The sequence below is a fragment of the Lipotes vexillifer genome, unplaced genomic scaffold, assembly GCF_000442215.2.
Source record: "Lipotes vexillifer unplaced genomic scaffold, Lipotes_vexillifer_v1.1 scaffold1540, whole genome shotgun sequence".
In the NCBI taxonomy this organism is placed as follows: domain Eukaryota; kingdom Metazoa; phylum Chordata; class Mammalia; order Artiodactyla; family Lipotidae; genus Lipotes; species Lipotes vexillifer.
In genome coordinates, this window is record NW_006787143.1 from 472 (window position 1) to 17952 (window position 17481).

The 17481-nt window shown below is 39.5% G+C and overlaps 1 protein-coding gene across 1 annotated transcript in view; it reads right to left on the reverse strand.

Annotated features, from left to right (window-relative positions):
- Positions 1 to 5011: 5011 nt before the first annotated feature.
- The window catches only part of PARD3B (par-3 family cell polarity regulator beta), a gene marked incomplete at its 3' end in the record, with an annotated part of 751281 nt that continues 738811 nt past the window's right edge, over positions 5012 to 17481 (reverse strand). The window contains exon 21 of the mRNA XM_007459885.1: positions 5012 to 5117. Within this exon, the coding sequence (XP_007459947.1) occupies positions 5012 to 5117 (106 nt within the window). The remainder of the gene's footprint in view (positions 5118 to 17481) is intronic.

A 17481-nucleotide genomic window follows, 5' to 3' on the forward strand; every position in this document is an offset into this window, starting at 1 on the left:
AAACCAGGAGGAAAACAATGCTGACTTATTAGAGACATAACAAAGTCATCCCAGCACTACAGTGCAGGTACAGGCCTCACATTACAAGGCACCTTGCTGAACCTAGAGCAGCCTGGTGTTGACTAATTAACTTCTCAAGGCTTCCGAGGGGTCTCACGGGTATTTTACAGGTTCCACCAACTCAAAGAAGGCTGAAGAAGAGGAAATAGGATTAACTTCTTGATTAGAAGGGTGATTAAACACTAGCACAGGACGCCAAGGGAGGCTGCAGGATTTCCATCTCTAGCGAACTTTCACACAGGAGCCACAACTGTCTGGCCTTTATGGTTTGGGTCTTCTGCTTAGAAGCAGGGGATTGAATTGAATGGACTCAAAATGAAAGAGTACATTTTAATGTTAATATTTTTTTAAATCGCTAGAATTATTTTACTTGCAATTTATAGGAAAATACACTCTTGACTGACCCCACCCTCATCCTGAGATTCCCAACTCCCTTCCTTGGCTCCCTTCCTGTGCTCAGCATGGCTGCGATGGATTTACTTGTTGCCATGTCCGTGTCTTCTCCACTAACCTCTATGATCCCTGAGGCTGGGACACTGTCATTACACAGCCACACATTAATACCTGGTGCAGGAGAAGAGAAGGGTGACCATTTACTTGGATGGGTGGAAGGACACTGAAAAGAGCGTTTGATACTCCACTACCAAACTTTTCAGTAGCCCGTTCATTTCTTTATTTGTTCAGTGTTTATTGAGTTGAGCTATTCATTCAAAATATATTTTTACAGCACCTCCTATGCACAAGGCAAACCTTGCCCCCAAGGAACCTATGGTGGAGCCAGGTGCACAAAATCCATGTTTCCACTTCCAAGACAGCCAGCAGTTTCAGTCTAAAGGAAGTATCCACTACAGGTTGAAAACAATATCCTGCAATGCTCTGTCGCTCTTACAGAATTGCAGAGCAGCTTCCTAAAAACCCCATGGGTTCTGTCTGCACTAACTCAGAACTATGCAGCACTCAGGAAGGAATAAAATATGCCTCGTTACCCGGGATGAAGGCTTTAATGAAGATCCCTTCAACAAAATACTTTTCTAGCCCATTTTCCTACTTGGCAGCTTTTCCTCCAAAGGAACGTCCCTGAGGCTGCTGCCAGGCCACGCGATGTGTGAGAAGGATGGGTCTTCCTACTCTGGAAGGCCTGCTTTGTTAAAAATCTCTCTCGGCAAACAGAAAAGGCCACAATCTATCAGGATTTCAGTTTCAGTGTGCAAGTGACTGGCCTATAAACATAATTTTAAACAGCTTTTCTTTAGCAATTCTGACTGTTTAATTAATCTTCAGCCATTAACCATTCATTTAAAATGCCGCTTACGAAATCTTAATTTTGCACGTTATCAGCTGGTTCACAAATAGCTAACTATGAACAGAAGCGTAATGATCTCTCTCTCTCCCTGTTCTTAGAGCTCACCAAGCTTATAGCCAATTCTGGCTTCTTAATTAACCATATGCATATTAGCACTTAAAACTAAATGACAGTTTTTTAAAAAAGAATTAATGCACAGTGAAATGTTAACGTGAGCATCATTCAGCTGCCTTCTGAAGGGCCCGAAAGCAGTGCCTGGCCAGGCCACAGCTACCCTGGATGCCCAAAGGTGACACGTGTCTGGGAAAACTCATCTCAGCTGAGTTCTCCAAGTGAGTGCACTCTTGCAATGATATTTTGGAACCACTGTTCAAATTCTTCATCTTCTATGTTTAAAGAATAGGAAATATCATCTCCAAGATATTCTTTAGCAGTGGGCAACCAGAAACAACAAGTATAGCACCACATCCTTTTTTGGTGGCTGACCCCACTTAGGTGAATCTGTTCAAAACGAATAAGGGGCAGGACAAAAAAATAAATGTCAGCTGATGCTAAAATGACTTTTTCTCTAAGTAGGACTCTATTAGCGCCTACAGAGAACTTACTTGCAATTTTACAGGTGTCAGCTAGGGTCAAGGTGCAAGCTAAAAGCTGGGCCCAGAATTGTTTAGGTTGGCTCATTATAGTACATAGAAGACTTTGACCCATTAGCCAGTGTCTGGCTCACATCTGAGATTTGATGGATGGCCCACATCAAACCCAGCTCCAAACATCAGGACCTAGACTGTGATTTGACTGGTGGCAGTAATATACTTCCAGATTACAAATATTATATCTTGGAGGATTATGATAATCTTGGACATTTTTCTTTTCCTTTAATCCAAATATAAGGATTCCAAAGACAAATATAAAGAATCACAAATGAAAATTATGTTGCATCACCTACTAAAACTCCACGCTCCTGGAACGAGAAAAAATGTTAAAGTGTTCATTAAAAATGTTTTACAACACTGTGAGAGTGAAAATGGGAAAAAGAGCAGACCGTTTTCTGAATCACAAGGTGAATTGAGGTACAGCACCTCTGAATTCATTATCCACGTAACGTAGGTGACACATTGGAGTTATGAGCCTTGCTTTAGTTATACCTGTGAAAATTACTAAAGTTGGTTTTGACTGAAAATTCATGTGCAGGTGTCAGAGAAAAGCCCCAAAACATTAAGATCGCAATTAGACACAGAAATGTACTGACTGACGAAAGAACTTAGAACCAAACATGCATGTAAACAATCTGAGTCTCAGCAAACCTGGCATTTTGTAATCCTGTTAGCAATTCAGTTTTCAATCCAAGTAAGCACTTAAAATACAGGCATATCTTGACTCCGCAGTTTCTGAGGTTGTATTCCAACAGAATGACAATAATTTATTCTCCAAGAAGGCCTTTCAGACTGAAAGGAATCATGAGAACTTTCCAAAGAATAATGTATAAAAGCCACTGAAATAGATCCATTCAGTGATTCCTTCACTAATCAACTCATTTAATCAACATATATTGGGTACCTACGATGTCCTAAGCACTGGGAATACAGATATTTAAGGTAAGTCTTGCCTATAAGAAGGTATGGTTCAATTAGCCAAATGTAGCAGTTACCTACAATGTGTAGCTTTGATTTTAGTATATTCCCTTTTGGGCCCTCCCTGAGTATTTTTCTTTGAGTTAACTAATGGTGATCGTTGAACTGCTGAAAGAAGAAAGACACCTTAAATTAGTGATTCGCCAAGTACAGAACCCAGGCCAGCAGCGTCAGTACCACCAGGCAACTTGTTAGAAATGTCCATTTTAGGGCACCATCCCAGACCTACTAAATCTGAAACTCTGGGATGGAGCCCAGATCTGTGGTGTAACAAGCCTTTCAGGTGATCCTTTTGCAAGCTCAAGTTTGAGAGCCACGACCTCGGGCCATTAATAGTTGATCTGTAACTGCAGGAGCTTACATTTATCAGATTAATAAGGCATCTCATAGCCCTGTGAGTGAGTGATGGGGAGGGAAATGGGTTAGATCTCTGGGAGCTAGGAGGTGCATGTCCCTGAATAGGCTAATAATGATGGGTACACTGAGATGTGATGCTGAAGAAAATGAAGCACCTTTTCTGTGTTGTGATCTGTGCTAGGGCATACCTCTTGGTCCAATGAAGAGAATGAAAGTACCATGCAGACTGATTAACTCATCCAATTATTAAGCCTCAGTTCTTTGTGCTCTGCCTGGCGTTGGTAAGAGGACCTTCTTTCACTTCTTCACACATGCCAAGCTCTTTTCCACAACAGGCCTTTCCCCTATGTTGCTCTTCTGTCTGAAATGCCCTTCATTCCTTTTCCGCCACCAAACTTTGACAACTACTCACCCTTCAAGTCTCAACTTAAATGTCACTTTCTCAGTTAATTCTTCATAACATCAAATATGTTTACAGCACCTTGTACTTTTCCTTGGGAGTACTCAAGAAGTATTTACAGTTATTTGATGTTTATTTCCTCCAGTAGATCTTAAGTTCCATGATAGTAAGAACTATGGCCAAATCTTAATAAATATTGGTTGAATGAATGGGGAGTCATTAAATAGCAAATTTTATGAAACTCAAACAAGTGTAAAAGAACCATGTTTCCTAAGCCCTGGCCTGAAAGGTAAGCTGGTTCAGGACACATCCTCAGTGGTTCCTGTAATCCCCCTTTCTCCTATTTTTAGATATTTCTATTCACTACATTCTCCACCTGACTGATCTACTGAAGGGAAGGGTATCTTAACCAATAGAGGTTAAAAAAAAAAAAAAAAAAAAGTGAGAAAAAAAATAATGGCCAAAATTTGCTTAGCACTCAAAACGAGACAGCCATGTGCTGTGAGTTTAACATGCATTAACTCTTCAAATATCCAAGAATCCTATGAGACATGACATCATAGTCACCCTAGAGGTGAAGAAAGAGAGGCTCAAAGATGTTACATACTATGGCCAAGGACCACAGAGTGGTAGAGTTAGGATTTTATATCTAGGATTTACACCCAAATTCAAATTCCATGCTATTGAACACTAGGAGAAAGATGATAATCTCAAGAGAGGTAATGGATAGTTAGATACTTCTCAAGAGGCAATACAATGCATGTAAAATGTCTCAATACTGAGCACATATTAAGTGTTCAATGAATACTATTATTAGCTATCATCATCATCTTCATCACTATCACCAGCCTTAGTCTTGAAAATCCTCATATATATTATGTCTCTATATCCTAAAACCCACATCTAAGTAGATTCTGGACATATTCTATCTGATATAGCTAAGTTTGGAGAAATTCCTTCTCAGAAAAAAAAATGACACAAAAGGAAATCCATGGACTGAGCCTCTTCAAAACTGCATGTAGACTCATATGATCTAAAAATTACCGTTGAAGTCTACTGCTTTAAATTTTTCACTGGAAAAATTTTCTAGTGAATTAGTTTTAAGACTCGGAAATAACATACACTCATAAAAGCTGTTTTCCAGACTTTAAACTGGAAGTAAGCACATACAAGCCTTTTGGTACTATAACGTCCTGAATTTCTGAAACATTTAGATCTAGTTCTGCTGCTTTTTCTTGGCATTTCTTAGTTTTCACTCACATAAGTGCACAGAGAAACCAATTCATAAGATACTTGCCAGCTTTCACCAACACTGGCCTCGCTGCCAGAAGAAAAAGCCTGGAACAAAGCTGCAGTGGGTGGAAAGCTGTGGCAGAACACAGGAAAACAGTTAAGTAGAGAAAGGGCTGAAGTTGAGCACCATCAGATTAGTTATTCTCTATGGAAAGATACTGAGGCATGAGCTGCAAGAGAAGGAAACAAGCTTACCTCCCACTTGCTAAATATGGTCACTGAAATGGTGACAATGGCCTACAGGGTCTCTGAGTGAGAGCACGGTAAGGAGAGGTAGCCTTCAGAAATGTTACTGATGTAAAGTTCATGAGACCAACACTCAAGAGCACGACAGTGATGCTGTGCTCTGGGGCCTCCACAAGAAAGAACAACACGAGAAAAACTGAATGCTAATGACAAATCTCTTCTACGATTTTTCAAAATCAGTATATATTTAGATCCAAATGTCAAATCATTTATGAGTGCTTACTATGTACCAGACCCTATACATGTGGCTATCATACATCTTACGTTTTTTTATTCTCCTAACAACGTCTATTAACCATAAATAATCATGAACGTTATCAACACTACCATCAAAAAAAGGGAAGTTCTGTTTTTGGTAGTGATGGAATAGCTTGTCGTAGTCTCACTTTCATAAGAAGAACCAGAGAAGCTGGACCAATTAGGGAAAAAGCAAAACAAAACAAAAAAACCGCTTGATGGCACTGGAGAACTCCCAAAGCAGCCAGAAATTGAGGGGCTAAGACTGATTCCGAAAAGCAGGTAAGCACACTGAATTAAGCCCAATATTCTGTGGCACTATTCTCTGCACGTCATTCGCTAATTCATAAGTAGCACAGAATCAAGTGCTAAAAAGTGAGCAGAGTTTAGTGGCTAAGAGACTTGTAGACTAAGCAGAAAATCTGACACTCCCATAGGGTTGGGAAAATAGAAATTAGAGTTTATGTCTGCTAAGGAATAAGGGCCTGGTAAACAACCCAGATTTCCAGTTAGGATCACAGAAAGGCTACACCCCCAGGATAAGAATTAACTACAAACAGACTACAGTTAAAACAACTAAAATCTAGCTTCCAGCCACCTAATTCCAAGACTGGATTAAGGCAATATGCCCCTACTCTCACTGCCTGCCAGAAAGCAAAAAAAATCCTCTCTGGAGAAAGATAGCAGCAACCTGAGATTATTTCTACAATTTTTCAAGTGCTGTGTCTAGCGTTCAATCAATGCATACCAGGAGATAGGACCAAATGACTGAAAATAAAACAGTACAAATCAACCCACAGCTAATCTAGATATTTACATTATTAGACATGGTTCTGAAAAAAACTGTAATTAATGAAGTCAAGAAAAAAGATGATAAGATGGAGAATTTCATCAGAACAGTAGGATATTGGGGTAAAACAAACAAACGGACACTTTAAACCTGAAAATTACAATAACTAAAATTAAGAACTCAACAGATGGGATTAATAGAACTTTGGCTAGAGCAAAAGGCAAGACTATTAAACTGGAAGATAGGGTGTTCAAAAATAACCAGACTGAAACGTAGAGAAAAAAAAACAAGCAAGCAAAACAGAAGCACAGGACAGACAGCGAGGAACACGTAACGTGTACAGAATGGTCTACTATTTTTGTGTCTTTGGAGTCTCAGAAGGAAAAGAGAGAGCAAGAAAATGGATCAGAAACAATATTTCAAGAAACAACAGCTGAGTATTTTCCAAATTGACAAAGGACATTAAATCACAGATTTAGGAAGCTCTACAAATCCTAACCCTGTTTAAACCAACAACACACACGCGCGCGCGCGCGCGCGCACACACACACACACACACACACACCATAGTAAAACTGCTGAAAAACGGAAGTCAGGAAAATTTTAAATAAATCAAAGACAAAAAATACATTATTTTCAAAGGAGTAACAGTAGTCTGACAACAGACTTCGATGAAAACATTGGAAGCCAGAAATAACGGAATGATACCTTTAAAACGTTAACAGGCAAGCAAACAAAAAACCCCTGATAACTACATACCCAAAGAAAATATCCTTAAAAATGAATGTGAAATAAAAACATTTTAAAACAAACAAAAACTGAGAGGCTTTGCCACATTACAAGAAATACCACAGTAAGTTATAAAGGTAAAAAGGAATAATATCCCAGGATGGAAGCAAAGATATTCAGAGAGAAACAAGGAGAAATAGAAATAGTTAAAATAGATGAATAGTTAACATATAAAACAATAATTACATTGTATTGCAGGGTTCAAAAGATACGTAGATTTAAAATACATGAAAGCACAGCCTAAAAAGTAGGTGGGCTGAATGTGGTTAAAGTGTTCCAACGTCCATACGTTGTTCAAGAAATGATAAAGGTACTAATTTATCTTACACTACAATAAATCAAGAATGTGTGTTATCATCTCTTGAGTATTAAAGGTAATAAAGGAGAGTGAAAGAATGTGTAACAGGGCTTCCTTGGTGGCACAGTGGTTAAGAATCCACCTGCCAGTGCAGGGGACACGGGTTCAAGCCCTGGTCTGGGAAGACCCCACATGCAACAGAGCAACTAAGCCCGTGCGCCACAACTACTGAGCATGCACTCTAGAGCCCATGAGCCGCTACTGAGCCCACGTGCCACATCTACTGAAGCCCGAATGCCTAGAGCCTGTGCTCCGCAACAAGAGAAGCTACCGCAATGAGAAGCCCGTGCACTGCAATGAAGAGTAGCTCCCGCTCACCACAACTAGAGAAAGCCTGCATGCAGCAATGAAGACCCAATGTAGCCAAAAATAAATAAATTAAATAAATAAAATTAAAAAAAATGTATAACCAACTCAAACTCAAGGGAAAAACTGAATCACACAAAATGCTTGATTAATGATCTTGAAAAAGGCAAGAAAACAGAGAAGAATAAACATAGAATAGGTGGAACAAGTAGAAAATGAAGAGTGAAACAGAGATTTAAATCAAATTATATATGCAGAATCATTAAATGTAAGCAGGCAGCATAAATACTACAATTAAAACACAGATATTATCTGACTGGACATGAAAACAAAACCAAACCTAACTATATGCCTCTTACAAAAGACACACTTTAAATATAAGGATCCAGAAATTTTGAAAGTAAAAGAATGAAAAAGATATACTAAGCAAAAACTGAGCAAGAGAAAGATGATATAACTATATCAATATCAGAAAAAGTAGACTTTAAAGCAGTAGTAATTACCAGAAATAAAATGAGATGAGTCATAATAATATATGGGTCAATCCTTCACAGATATATGACAATCCTAAATTTGCATGCACCTAATAACAAACTTCAAAGTGCATAAAGCAAAAATTGAGAAGACTAAAAGAAGAAATAGATAAATCCACAATCACATGAGGATATTTTAACTTTAAAACAGAAAGTAAAAAACCTTCTGAGTTTGTTCTCTGGTCACATGAAGTAAAAGTAGAACTCAAGAACAGAAAGATAATAGGAAAGTCTCCTAACAGTTGGAAACTAAACAACACACTTCTAAATAATCCATGGGTCAAAGAGAAAGTCTCAAGGGAAATAAAAAAATACAATGAACTTAATGAGAATGAAAATGCTATATATCAAAATGTATAAGATACAGCTAAAGCAGTGCTGAGAGGGAATTTTACAGCATTAAATGCTTTCACTAGAAAAGAAAAAAAGTCTCAAAGAAGTAATCTAAGATCCCACTGCAAAAAATTAGGGAAAAGAGAAAAAAGAAAACAAAAGAACAAAGTAAGCAGAAAAATGGATATAATGAAGAACATAAATCAGTGAAATTTGAAACAGAAAATTAATAGAGAAAATTAATAAAATAAAATAGCTGGTTCTTAGAAAAGATCAATAAAATGAACAAACCTCCAACGAGACTGCCAAAGAAAAAAGAGAAAAGAAACAAATTACTAAATTCAGGAATGAGACAGAGGACGTTACTAGACTCCATAGTTCAGGAAGGGAATATACTACCAATAGAATAATAAAAGAATACTATAAACAACTCCATACACATAAAATTTGACAACTTGGATGAAACAGACCAACTCCTAGAAAAGTAAAAATTATAAAAACTCACATAATATAATTTGAACAGCCTTATAATTATTAAGGACACTGAACTCCTCATTAAAAACCTCCCCAAAATCTCTAGGCCCAGATGGTTTTTCTGGAGAATTCTACCAAATGTTTAAAGAAGAATTAACATAATTTCTATACTATTTCTTCCAGAAAAAGAAAAGGAGGTAACACTTTCCTACCCATTCAATGAAGCCAGTATCACCCTGATACCAAACCCAAGGAGAATACAAAAACACTCCACAACTACAGACCAATATCCCTCATGGATACAGATGCAAAAATTCGTACAGAAATTTTAGCAAATAAAATTCAGTAATATATGAAAAGAATTATATATACCATGACCAAATGCGTTTTACTCCAGGATGCAAGGTGGTCCTGTCTTTGAAAAGTAATAAATGTAATCCAACGTATTAACATGCTAGAGAAGAAAATCACAAGATCATACCAATTGAAACAGAAAAACATTAGGCAAAACTCAATACCCATTTATGATTTAAGAAAAAAACACTCAGAAAACTAAGAATTAAGGAGAACTTCCTCAACTTGATAAAGACATCTACAAAAAACCAAGCTAACATAGAAAATCCACTGGGTCTGCATTGAAGCGAATATCCCTCCTAGCCTCGTGCTCAGAGGAAAGCCAGAGGCTGAGTAATAGCCAAGTTTGAGGGAATCCAGAGTGCTACTCAGGCTTGATTGAAAGTCTGTGCAAAACAATGGCTCTTGAACTCTATTTCTGTCTGGGTTCATATCAATTCCCAGTCAGCTCTCCAGAGGGGAGAGTATTCTGCAGTGTATAAATATTAAAACATCTCTTTAAGATGTTGGACACTTATGAGTACTGACATTAAAACTATCTTTTACTGCCCTTTCTCATCCCACTGATTATTTACTGTTTGAAAGGATAAACACAGGAAAGCAATTGACCTAACAATGGCTTATTCTTGATTACACATTGCATTAAATACAGAAATTATGAAGAGGGTACTTTGGAATCTGTCTCTAGCATCAGCAAAGACTGTGTAATGAAAAGGTATGTGGCTTCACCTAATAGAGTAATGCAAACCTCAGGTCACAAGAGGCCTGGGGTAACTGTGGTAGATCAACAGAAATCTAGCGAAGAGGGTAGAATCTGTCTCTAGCATCAGCAAAGACTGTGTAATGAAAAGGTATGTGGCTTCACCTAATAGAGTAATGCAAACCTCAGGTCACAAGAGGCCTGGGGTAACTGTGGTAGATCAACAGAAATCTAGCGCCACTACAGAGAAGTAGGTCAAAGCCTAAGGCTTCTGATACTTATTTGTACCTCTATAGCTTTGAGTAGGATGCTTTGCACCTAACAGACATCTAATATTTTTTAATGGAATGAATGAATGAATGAGGGAGAGAGGGAGGGCAGGGTGTCTGGCAGGTGAGGAGCAACATGCATGCTCTTTGCACATTTAGTGGATTCCAACATTTGTAAACTGCAATCTACAGTGATAAATGCATTCTGCATCATATCCCAGTATTCACTCACATACCCTGTATACTCTGTATACATATGCATATATGTATATACATTTTACATACATATATAACTTAAAGAAATTGTGAAATAATTCTTACACTTATTACAATCTATGCAATGATCTTTTCTATTCCTGTCAATCCTATTTTCTTAAACAAAATGTTGGTTGATCCCACTAAATTGATTTCAAGGTTACAGCCTGCAGTTTGAAAATCCCTAGCATAGCTGGAAGCTCATGCATGGATTCTGGACTCAGACCTGGGCTGGGATCCTGGCTCTGCCAAACGTATTACCTATGTTACTATAGGTGAGATTCTTTTTTTTTAAATTTTTTTAAATTTTTTATTTTTTTGCGGTACGCGGGCCTCTCACTCTTGTGGCCTCTCCCGTTGCGGAGCACAGGCTCCGGACGCGCAGGCTCAGCGGCCGCGGCTCACGGGCCCAGCCGCTCCGCGGCGTGTGGGATCTTCCCGGACCGGGGCGCGAACCCGCGTCCCCTGCATTGGCAGGTGGACTCTCAACCACTGCGCCTCGAGGGAAGCCCGGTAAGATTGTTAATTTCTCTGAGCTGCTAGTTTCACACTTGTGAAGTAGATACCTGCTCTACAGAGTTTCTGTTACGTTGCGAAGCAAAAATCTGAAGAAGCTACCTCCATGTCAAGGGTTCCTTGTTGCTCTTGAGTCTAAATGCGTTATCTCAGATTATATGGCCTTTAACAATATGGCCTGTGTTCACCTTCATCTTTCTCCTCTAGCTGGCCCCAATTTACATACCACACTCTAGCTCTTCTGATATATGCAGTTCCCTAAGTGTACCATGTCTTCTCTTTGGGTCTTTGTCATGCTCTTCTGCCTGCCTGATTAATTTCTACTCGTTCTTTAGGTCACAATATAGATTCCAAGGAGTCTTCTTTGGCCACCCAGATCTGCATTCAGTGCCCTTCTCTTGTGCTCCCACAGGCTCTTTGGCTTACCCTTCTCATAGCATATCACCATTACTATTCCAATATATCAGCTGCATCCACCTAGAGGGCAGAAGACTCTGTATTTGGTTCTGTTCTGTGTTATCTATGATGTCTAAAAAATTCTGTATATTCCCTCCTACCTCTCTTAGTAAACAGGATAAGTTAGATGAATATATCCTCGGGATCAGGACATTTGTTTGAAAAACAGTCAAGTCAATGCTTAGATGACAGCTTTAAGAAATCAGAGTAACTCTTTGGCAAGCATTCCTCAAATGTGCTCACTCACTACCAGTGACTGGGGATGGCACAGGGGTGGAGGTCTTGGAAATGGATGGTCACTGAGTGCCAAACATCCTTGCCTAGCTCATGCATAATAAAGGAGAAAGTTGTCTACATTTGTCACCCCTGGAAGCTCTCAACTTAGGCAAACATAAGTCTAGTAGAGTCCCAAGAGTAGGGCTCTCAGAAGATGGAAAAAAAATAAAACTAATGAGAACATCAAGTTTTAAAGAGAGGGGATGGAGGAAAGTAGAGTTAATGGTATATCAGTTACTATTAGCACTTATCTGGTCATAGAGATTCTTTCATTAAGAGATTTCTCATTATTCTTTAAAAGTCACTTAAAAATTGATGGTAATATGTTCTAAGGAAAAAAATCTGATTGCTTTGTTCAACTGATGAATTTTAACTCTCTATGGATATGGCATTTATCACTGGGATTCCCAAACTGAACCAAGAGTACTTTGGCTCTGTTTGTAGAAACTAAAAAAACACATCTCCAAGTAATCTACTGTACTCACTGTTCAAATCCCTACACACAGCCTCACAAAGCTGTGAATCAGAAGCGAGAGCAAAAAAGCTGTTAAATGAAAGTAAAATTAACAGGAAAAATCACTAGAGAAAGAGACTGGGGACAAACACCAACAGAGGCATGAACCGTGCATGACAAAGCTGTGACTCACTGCAATATTAAACCTCTGAAGTCAGGCAACTGTTTGGGAAAGAGACATCAATGATCCTGCATTGCCCCGGGAGCACAAGAGATGTTCACAGCTGGCCACGAAGCTTTCCTGTTAACACTTTTCCTATCCTTCAACATCCTTATCTTTGAATTTCCCCAAACATACTTTTTCAGTATGTTTTCAGTTTTCCAGAAAACTAAGAATACATGTTCCCCACTTGCTTTACTTCAGTGATATTAGAAGTTATTCAGACTGAAATATTTGCATCTTAGCTATAAAAGAGGGTCTACATAATAAGAATTGCCTCCCACAACAATATACTGAACAGCATCAATATACTGTAGCATCAATCTATAATTTTTGCATTATGAAATGGAGTTAAAAAATAAAAGAAGAGATATCATCTAGAGGTAATCTGTGGTGGATTCCATGGAGTGATTCCCTAAAAGCCATTAGAACTCCTTTCTCCCTTGTCTTTACTTACTGGAAAGATGAAACACTATTTCTCAGTACTGTCTTGTAACTACAAGAGACTTACAGGTTTTGCCAGTGAGAAGCTGTTGGGGTCTCCTGGGAAATCTTTTCAAAGAGATGAACTTGACTGGCACATTTCATTGGCCATTTGCACTTTTTTCCTACTTTCTTCTTGGAGAGTGGACACAAAGTCTGGAGCTGCAATAGCCATCTGAGAATCATGAGGCAACATGAGAAAAAGGCCTATAGCCGCTGGGGGAAAGTAGAGGAAAAGAAATGAAAAGAGGGCCAGGGCCACCTACTTTCCTTGAAGGTTGAGACAAGTGTATCAGTTGGGTTTTCTATTGTTTACAGCCAAACGGGGTCTGACTGAACACACCGTTGCTATTGACAGCTCTTCTGAGGCCCCTAGAAATTTGGCTAGTCTGTTCTGTGGACAACTGTTGAGCCCAACTCTGAACCAGATGGACGTTCAAGTAACATGGTAGGAAGATAACATCAGTTCTGATGACAAGCTTAGGGACATCTAATGAGTTATGGTTTTTAACAAACAGTCTTCCACGGTGTTCATGGATGAACCGAAAATACACACCAGATAAACAGTAGACTGGACTAATAGCTAACTTAACATCTGAAGGAGTATCGATTGGTGGAGGTCTCGAGTGATGAGTTGCAGGGATTGTACTTGACATTGACCAATGATCTTATCAATAACATATACGAGTCCACAATGATTAAATATGAGGATGGTATAAACCTAGGAAGGACAGCTAATACACTGGAGGACAAAAATCAATACTTTAAAATATCTTTATTGGCTATAACAATTGGCCAAACCTAACAAGTAAATATTTAACTTGGTGCAATGTGAGCCAATAATGACAGCTGATTAGTTGCCTTGTTAATTAGGCCACATTAACAAGTGTAAAGAATTAAGACCAAAGGACGTAAGAGTCCCATCGATTTCTGTGCTTTTCTGACCATATCTGAAACACAGCATCCAGTTCTGCATGGCATGCTCAACAGAGGGCAGTCATAAACTCAGTAGACTTGAGTGTACTCAGAATACGGCTACCAAGAAGGTTAAAGATGTGGATTATAACATAAGACATGACTAAGATAGCTAGGGGAGTTTATACTGAAGAAATGATTATACTTCTCAAGGTTATGTATTTGTTCTCTTCATCCTTGTAAAGCCAGCTCTGAGCACAGAGCCTGCCTCATGTTGGAGTTCAATAAATGTTTGCTAATGAAGGTGGTCACAGAAGCCACTTCAAATATCTGAAGGGCTAATAATGAGGTTTGGATTCTGTGTCCAGGTAGGTTGATCCAGGATCTATGGTAAATGTTACTTGGAGCAAAAATTATTTATTGAGTGTAGACTGTTCTGGGAATTGTAGAGATAATGGTGAGCCAAAGCAGGCAAGGTCCCTATCCCCATGCAGCCTGAACTTGAGGCCAATCATCTCCAAAATGAGCCGTGTGCACCCCGTCTGAGAGGAGGAAGAACACATTAGAACTATTACTTATGTTTAAAACAAAATCTCATTCTTTTATTAATTTCTATATTTGGCGTGTATTCTACAATGCATATATTAGTAAGGTAAATAAGTGAATATCACTTAGAAACAAATACACATATTTTGGGGAGTTAACACCCAAAAGCGTTTTTACTGATGGGGTGTGTGGTTCAACACATCTGGCTAACTCTGGTAAAAGAATTTCAGATAACCCCTTGGGGTAACGCAGAACCTCAACTGCGTCAAGGGCCACACACACTTTCCATTGCCCCTACTTGGGACTACTGTATCCTCACCCAGACATGAAGCTGTAATGGTCATATACTGTGAGAGCCTTGAAATGCTGGCATTGCGGAGGGAGCCTAATGCATTATAAACCCTAGGTAGTTGTCAGGCTTTGGGGACGGGACTTAACCCATGCTCTGTTCAAATCCTGGAGAAACAGTCCCCGGCAAACGCAGTCTTTTGAATCCGTCATGGTGGTAGGGATTTTTTTAACCACCATCTTGTAAAGATGAATCCTTTATAAGCCAAGTGTTTCTCAGAAGGGTTGAGCATTCAGGGTCAACCCTTGAGAAGCAGGGAGGTAAGAGGCAGAAGCTGCCCCTATTCAGAAGCCACTGTGAACCACACAATATGACATGTTCCTTGGACACAGAGATATATAAACAAATAGAGGTATACTTTATATAGATACCCCCAAGATGCAAAAGGTAAAATCGTACTCAAGCATCACAGCATGGGAGGCTGTCAATATAACCTTCCTTTTGCAGATGAGGATCAACTGCCTAGGCGGGGTTTAATTCCACGAGTAAGTCTCACAGTTCAACCCTCCGCGAGCCCTGCCCTGCCTCTCAGGATGGGGTCCAGACTCCCCACGGAGGCCCACCAGGCTCTGTCATCTGCCTTTTGCCCAGCTCTCTGACCCTCGTGTCTTATCTCTCGTCGTTACTCCTCTCACTCCGGTTTCCATTTTCTATTTTATTGCGTTTCCTCTAGTTCCTCTAACACAGTGTGCTTCCTCTCACCTCCTGGCTTTCGCCCACACTGTCCCCTGGGCCTCCAACCCAGCAACCCCAAACTCAGCAGTCACCCCATGCTTCCCTTACAGGAGCACTTTCCACACCATGTTCTCATTGCATGTTTACATTTGTAGCATCCACTGGACAGTAAGCTCCATATGGAGAAGAATGTCCCCGTCTTCCTCCTTGTTTCCTGACGGACCCAGTACTGAACTCATGTCCTGACACTTAGTAGACACTAAATAAATAAAATCTCGACTCCATGCTGTGCTATCTCGGGCAAGTTACCCAGTTTCTCTGGGCCTCAGTTTCTGCAATGATAATAAGAGAAGGCTATTCTGGATGGTCTCTGAATTCTCATTAGCTCTGAAATACCGTCATGTAAAGAATTTCAAGGTTGCAAAAAGCCTTCCCATCTTACAACTACTCCCCTCTCTCTTTACCACCATGCTCACTCAGTTCTCACTTCCTGATCAACTCTCTTATTGTAATTTTCCCTCTCTTCCTATCTGGCTATTGACATTGTTCTCTCTAAATTAATTAATAACCTCTTAGTGGCCATATCCCAAATCCTCTTTTTAGTCTCCTCATTCTAATGACCTCTCTGAAGCATTTGAAAGTCTTACCTCTGTGGTCTCGGCTAAACATCTTTCTCCCAGTTTTAAGCTAAGGTCTTGGGCTGTTTCTTATTTTCTCCTGTCTCCAGTGCCACTCTCTTATCCCAGACCCTTGCCATCCTTCACTACTCTAATCATATCTTAATTTATCTCACCATCTAACCATCTTCCTTTTAGTCTGCCATCAAGCTGGCAGAGCTACTTTCCCCAAATACAGATCTATCAGCTCATTACCTAATTATGGTATTTTGGTGGCTCCCATTGTGCACGGGATCACCCACTGCACACACACTACTGCTCATCCTTCTGGAGCCCAGGGCAGACACCACTATTCAAGCATAACTTCAGAACCCTTCTTTCTTTCTTTTTTTTTTTTTTTTTAATTAAGATTTTATTTTTTTAGAGCAGTTTTAAGTTCACAGCAGAATTGAGGGGAAGGTACAGAGATTTCTCATATACCCTCTGCACCCACACATGCATAATAGCCTCCCTGCTTAATAACATGCCCTGCCAGGGTGGTACATTTGTTAAAACTGTGAACGTGCACTGACACATCACTATTACCCAAAGTCTGTAGTTTACATTATCGTTCACTCTTGGTGTTGTACATTCTATGAGTTTAGACAAATGTATAATGACACGTATCCGTCTTTATAATATCATACAGAGTATTTTCACTGCCCTAGGAATTCTTTGTATTTCACCCGTTCATCTCTCCCTTCATCCCCAACCTCTGGGAACCTGATCAGAACCCTTCTTAACACAGATTTGCAGACAGCTACTACCAATTAATAAGTGTGAGTATAGGATGGAACCTATTCATTCACAGTTTGGCCCCAATCTGCTTTCCAGCCTCATCTCCTCTCACTTTCCTTCCCATCCACTCTCCATGTTCCGGGTGCTTCTGAGCTTCCCTAATGTGCCGTGCTTTCCGGCCACTTCACCCCTGTGCATGCTAATTAGTATGTAAGGAAAACACTTTTTCTACTGTATCTGGTCAGTTCTTATGAATCCTTCCAGAGCCAGTTCAAATATCATTTCCTTTTGGAGACCTTTTGTGAGCAGCAGAGTTAGAAAAGAAAAGCTTCTTTTTCTTCTGTTTACATTAAGTTGCAATTATCTATTTTTACATGTGTTGATTCCCTCCTCCCTAGAATATGACTTCCTCTGGAATGGGACCATAACATAGTCATCTTTGTATCATCCCTAGAGCTTACAACAGTAGCTGGAACACAGTAGGTGCCAAATGAACACTTACTTAGTGA